General features: G+C 45.4%; 1 protein-coding gene across 1 annotated transcript in view; it reads left to right on the top strand.

Annotated features, from left to right (window-relative positions):
• T265_03907 (hypothetical protein) overlaps positions 1 to 3,418 on the top strand; it is a gene marked incomplete at both ends in the record, with an annotated part of 78,083 nt that extends 74,665 nt beyond the window's left edge. The window contains one exon of the mRNA XM_009168508.1: positions 2,322 to 3,418. Coding sequence (XP_009166772.1) covers positions 2,322 to 2,881 — 560 coding nt within the window. The remainder of the gene's footprint in view (positions 1 to 2,321) is intronic.
• Positions 3,419 to 6,258: the final 2,840 nt, after the last annotated feature.

The raw sequence follows: 6,258 nt of genomic DNA, 5'->3' as shown, positions 1-6,258 counted from the left end.
TGTTCAAAGTATTCAGCCCACCGGTCAAGGCGTTCCCCCTTATTAGAGATGGTCGTTCCATTCTGATGTTTGATGCTTTCACTCACAGGTGGTTTCCGGGGACCGGTCGCACGGATCAACTGAAATAATCTCCGGGCATTACCGGCTTTCTGTATGCAGCAAGTAAGGCGACCCGGCTGATGGTACCACGCGACGGCCGATGTGGCATGAGAATATTGTTGGTTGTGTAGGTCATGGTTGTACGAGGGCTGGGATACTGCCAGGGCGCCCACACCTAGACAGGGGGAGGATTATGGTCCTCAACCAAAGCCTTTGGCTCAAAAGCCTAACCGCAAGGCAGCGGTGTTTGGCGGGAAATGCAAATGCATTACCATTTCTACGGAACAAGTCGCCACATGTTCCAACCCCCAACCTGGAGGGCCAGGAGACTGTGTTCGTCAGACCTCTAACCATTGACCGACCTGGTATGAGAGACTCTGTGAGTGTCGCGGGACACTCTCCAGTATAGCTCAATGGATCGCTGAGGTGCGCAAACCGTCGCACCACGGTAAGGTCCAGTCTCCATTTAAAAACAACTATTTGGTATTCAGTAATTCGCCTTCAAAGGTGAGTGAACCAGCTAGCAGAAGGTTATGAAGTTTGGTTACCTTTAAGTAACTGACATGAAAAACCTCACCTCGGTAACTCATGTTGAAAATGCACTAATCGTTAAAATCAATCCACATCTAATCATACTTTCAGCACTGATCGCTCTCGGGAGACGAAGCTTACCTGTCAACCTAGAAAAGTTTGGAGCTGATCGATGCTGAAATTCGAAGAGTTTTAGGCGTCCCGTTCCTCCACAGTAACATTCGAACTTATCGAGATGAAAGAGGACCATTTTAATGGAGGTTTCGTTCTGTAGGTGAAGCCGATTCATCAGAAACCTACAAGCATCATATATCTGTTACATCATCAGAGTTGAGGATCACGTAAAACTTCCCCCTAGGTTCAAGCTAATCACACTGCTGATCAGCCGCTCATGTTCAAACTACTAGCCAAGAAGTGTAGAATCGTGACTCCTTGGAGTTTTGTGATACACCCACTCCTTGCGATTCCCATTGAGGATGAAACAATTGTGTAGTGCTACTCAGCCTTTCAGCGCAGATTGGCATCACTTACTCAAAGAAATCTCCACGAGAAATTCCAAAATGTTCCCACACTATCGAAAATTGACTATTTCTTCCGCTTAGTTTCACATTCAATCTGTTCATTTTCCTCCATCCGTATAAACATACCCATCAGAACAGCACCAGGTACAAGTTTTGGTGACCATGGTTCGTATCTGGCGTTTGCAGCCATGTATGGAATGAGGGCGGAACAAGGCCAAGTAGATTGTCCCTGCATGTAGGCAGGTTTCAGTTTTGTCCTATTGTTGACATATCATCTGTCCCATCAGTGAGATTGATCAGGACAGCCATAGGCAGATTAGAACAGTGGCTGCATACATAAAAGGTGGTCGCTTGTGGACCTCTACCATGCGGCACCATGCCTTACGGAAGTGCTCAGTGCTGGAGGAATGGGAAGCGATTGAGTCAACGTGATAATATCCACTTCTACATACTACTGAATTACTCACTAACTGGTTAAGTGACCAACTAGCCACATGTGGACCACAGAGGGCTTTGGCTTAAAGTATGTCTCAGCAGTATCGTGTATTGTCGACAATGCGGGAATTCAGCTCTGGGCACCTGCGTGTGCGAAAGGAACGTGTTGACGGATGCTCCGCCAACTCATTCCAGGCGTTTTACTCCAGCAGATGTTCAAACTATGAGACTGAAAAATCTTCATATTATTTGGTTTAGCTGTATGTGTTTACAAGAATCAACTTTTCTGTCTAATTTTCGGTAGTCTTACGTGGACCCGATCTTACGTAAGCTTGGCTGGAGACGTTGCAAGAAATGGTGCCTAATCGATGTCAGTGGCGTTCGTGCTGTCACTTTCTTTTCAGATTGTCTGATGGAGCGGTTGGAGGTGTAGGCACCTCAGAATGCTTGACATAGGTCAGCACCATATCCCCACACCCACTCCTTTTATCTGCTTTTCACTCTAGGGTTTTTATATAATTATATATATATATATAACTAGACGAACCTTATGGTTGTACGGCAGTGAAGCATCAGTTGCTATCTTTGATGATGATGATGAGGAGGAGGTTAGAACATGCGTATGGTGTAAACTAGGCTTTGCAAGTCCACATCACATAGCTTCTTATTCCAGTTTATGGCTGTATTTTATTAATCCGCTCCATCCTTCCTGTTTCCTGTTGTATTTCTTCACAGTCCTTCGGCAAGGTCATATCGGACAAGTGCGCTTTCTAGTTAGTTTGGAAAGTGTAACAGAAGGTGAATTTCCTAAGCTACCCGAGAGAGCCCGAGTGACTTTCCAGCCCAAATCCCTCGACCACTCGTCTTTTGAAGAGATACCGGAGACCGAGAAAGTGGATAACAGTGATGAGGAACATACGATCAAGGTGCCGAGTCTATGCGCACCACGACCACAAGACTTAACATCACAACACAGAGGTGTTGGTGAGAACCTCGAAATACCATCCAGAATACCCACAGTCATTCGAAAAAAGGAACTCGATACCCAGCCGAAGCCGGATGCTAACACACTGGCTCCACCCAATCCACGTCACTATTTGCTTGGAGTGCGACGTGCATCGGTTAATCCGTGTGCTACCATTGCAACACAAATGAAAATCATCAGCGGAGGCGACGGATATGAGGAATACGTGACCAGTGAACTAACACCGCCTGTCCTTGCGGAACCAACGATCTCCGATTCTTTGGGTGACAACGATGCTCTCAATCATGTGTTGATTTGGGACGTACATTAAAACGTCATTATTCTGATAGCCGTCAATTCTCCGAACTAAAAAAGAACCACGGAAGTGTAAATCTAACTGGACAGTCAAGCAAAACTGTGTTCATCTCGAGAACGCCGCCCAAAATGATGCCAACCAAGGCATTTGTGATCTTTGTCGGATATCCATTATGTTGTTCCGATTTCCGGCGATCCTATCTACAATCGACATTAGGATAGGTTCCAACGTGGTCTGTGCAGCGAGAAAAAAGTAGCTGGTTCTACTTGTAGTTTGTGTTTGCGCCTATGTCAGCGATCCCCCCCCCATGTTCATAAGTGCTTCTATATCCCAACATCTTAGAGTTCTGATATCAGTGCCCATATCACCTCTTGGTGTGATTGAGCACCTACTTCCTTTTTTCCCTTTCCAAGCGAATAAGGCAGTTTTCCACTGAGAATGTGTAAAAAAAGTAACTGGTTTCTTGACCCAATCCCACAACATCGCCCATTGCTGTTTTTTCTCATTTCTGCACGTTGCGATCCATATTCTCTCACCCATTCTTAACTCGAGATTTTTGACAACGAATAAATAAATCACTGATGACCGATTCTCAACTTAGTCTTCTTAGATCCTGTGGAAAAGGCATTGGGAAATCAACACGCTTTTGGGGGATGGGTATCGTCAGTTTGATCAACGATTCCTAGCTGTATCGGTCGATTCGCGTTGGCAGGCTTGGTGTACATATTGGGATATCAGACCTGGCTCTGGTCAGTCTAACAGTGCCTGTCGATGGTGTGGATAGGCGAGATAAAATTTCACTTTGGGGATTCCGCATTTTTTTCCGGTTTCAATCATCAGTACTGATTCGAAGTTAGTTCTCATCAACATGCTTGCGCGACAGGGTATTCCTCAAAAGTTCATGATTATCATGCGCTATTTGCATTCATATATATGTGGACGTGTGAGAGTGTATCAGAAGTTCTCAAAAAGCTTCCCTACGAATAATGATGTCCGACAAGACAGTCCACTGTCTCCATTTTCGTTAAATTTAAAAGTATTCCAACACCCCGGTGTTCAGATCTCTCACAGCGAGAAGCCTGTGATTGGACAAGCTGACCAATGGTCATCCAGTCCTTGGGCATGCACCGCGCACCCACAAAATTTCACACTCATACTGCAGGCTGTACAGTCCTCAAACATGCAATAAGAATTCAAGGAGTGACATTGGAAAATCCATAGGTATCCCGGAAATTGCATTGGTTCTGACGGTAGCGTAACAGGCATAGTCAACGCACGAATCTCGAAGACCAGAGTTGCGTTTGCCAACTTGCGCCACTTGTGTCATCAGAAAAACATCTCGGTGGGTCCCAAATGAGAATTGGCCAGTTCGGGTGGACGATCTGAGATCCACGATCGGTTCGAAACCACGAATTCGGATTGATCAGGAGATAGTGTTTATTGTGGAACAGACGACACTTTACCTGAAGAATGCATGCAGCACCAATGTTCTCCGCTGTCAGAGATAACGATGATTTCTACTAGTTTATTTCCTGGGAAGTGAACTAGCTACTTAGAGAAAAGTGTACCCTGTCCGGTTAGGTTAGCTTCAAGGCAACTGCAATAGAAAGCATCCCATGCGCCAAAGATGTCTCCTAGAAGAGGACGACTAATCATGAGTACGGGTTAATGTACGTGTTTCTGACGTGAAATTGAAGTTTAGTATTTTCATCAAGGAAACTACTCACAAGATTGCTTCACCAATCTTCGACAGCCCACGACCGGTTTCGCCCTTCTTGGGGCTCATCAGATAGGCGCAGTTCACGAGTTTCCGTCAACTTTATGTTCTACTTGAAGTTTAGTACCTGAACTTCCCACTGGAGTTGGAATTGAGGGATTGAAACATAAGAGTGTAATGGGGCCACAACAGGTATCCGCATCTGCTAAAAACTATGACCCCTTTAGTCCAGCTGCTCCCATCTTGACAGTCGGAATATTAAGTTCAACTACTGCAGCACGCTCTGTCCGAGAGAGACTCCACAGACGACCTATTCTGAAACGACACGGATAAGGTGTTGGCAAAAAAATAATTCTGGTGCCGGTGAGTTTTACAGCTGTTTTTTACGGACAGAATTCAAACCACAATATCTCATGATAAGCTGACCAGCAGAGAGGCACTGATTTCTGGTGTTTGCCCGTCTGAGCGTGGCATCCAATAAGCAGATACCAAGGTGCCAAGGTCACGCATGGGAAATGATAGGACAGCATAAAAATTGCAAGGAAGTGGTGCGAAGTTGGACCAACAGAACTCGTAGGCAGTTATTCACTGGTAAAAACTAGGATTACAGTTGGAGGTAGTTGGGCCGCACTCTCCAGTGTGCCTCTTGGTTGATGTGCCCATCCCGAAGCGCCCCACAAGAGGGGAAATCCCTCGGAATGGTCAGGTTTGTCGGTTGGGACATTCAAGCTTTGTCGTCAAGTCGCGACCACATTCATCTTTCACACGACTAAGCGCCGACTGCAGCCAGGGTCGGCGGAGCCTTGTCATGTCAAGTGTTCTTCCTAGCCAACGTTGCCTTGCTAGTCTATAGTGCACAATTTATTTTCCACGGAAACCACCCGGCATTTGGATACCAATCAACAGACACCGAGACTTCGCATATCTTCTGTTTTCACTTAGCCGTTTGACTGATACATCAGTGCGAAGATTCAATGTTACATAGTACATCTTTGACGGACAAGCTGATGCTTTTGGCTTAATAATACGAACTTCATAGTCAGTCTTAGGCATGTTGCGAGTTTCCGCCGTGACGGAGTTCAATATGTGGGTTTTGTGAATCAAACATCCGAACTGATCACATAGGGTTGTTCTTCGGAACAATGTCTCAGGTGGGCCACATGAAAACATGAATTTCACGTACACAAGGTTCAACTGGTGCTGACGAACCGAAGAGCGCGGCACAACAGGATTGCACACCTCTCTGACCCCAAAGAGATCTCACGTTAGCCAATTTCGATTCGCTATACTAACAGTAGATAAAAACTGACGACTCCATACTGCCACGCATACGTGGGACAGTGCACAGGACTCAATATAACCTCCCCTCAGTCTGTTATTGTTGCAGAATGAACAAGAGACTAACTCAGTTAGAGAACAACTGCAATCGATCGATCGAACGAGTCAGTGTCGTAAATTATCAACTAGACTCCTAACTGGTCAGTTCCACACCTCTCCAATGTATCTGCTTCTGTTCAAACGTTTCCATCCATTTCACCTCATTTTCCACTGCTGCTGTACAATTCTAATAAGGTATTGTCAGAAACGGGTTTATTTTAGCTAAGGCTGTTAGATAAAGTTATAAATCAGGATTCAAATGAGGCTTAACGAGGTCTTTTTTACCACAGTGAAATCT

The sequence above is a fragment of the Opisthorchis viverrini genome, assembly GCF_000715545.1.
Source record: "Opisthorchis viverrini unplaced genomic scaffold opera_v5_58, whole genome shotgun sequence".
Classification (NCBI taxonomy): Eukaryota; Metazoa; Platyhelminthes; class Trematoda; order Opisthorchiida; family Opisthorchiidae; genus Opisthorchis; species Opisthorchis viverrini.
The sequence above is the reverse complement of the archived record's forward strand: the minus strand, read 5'-3'. Positions and strand labels throughout refer to the sequence as shown.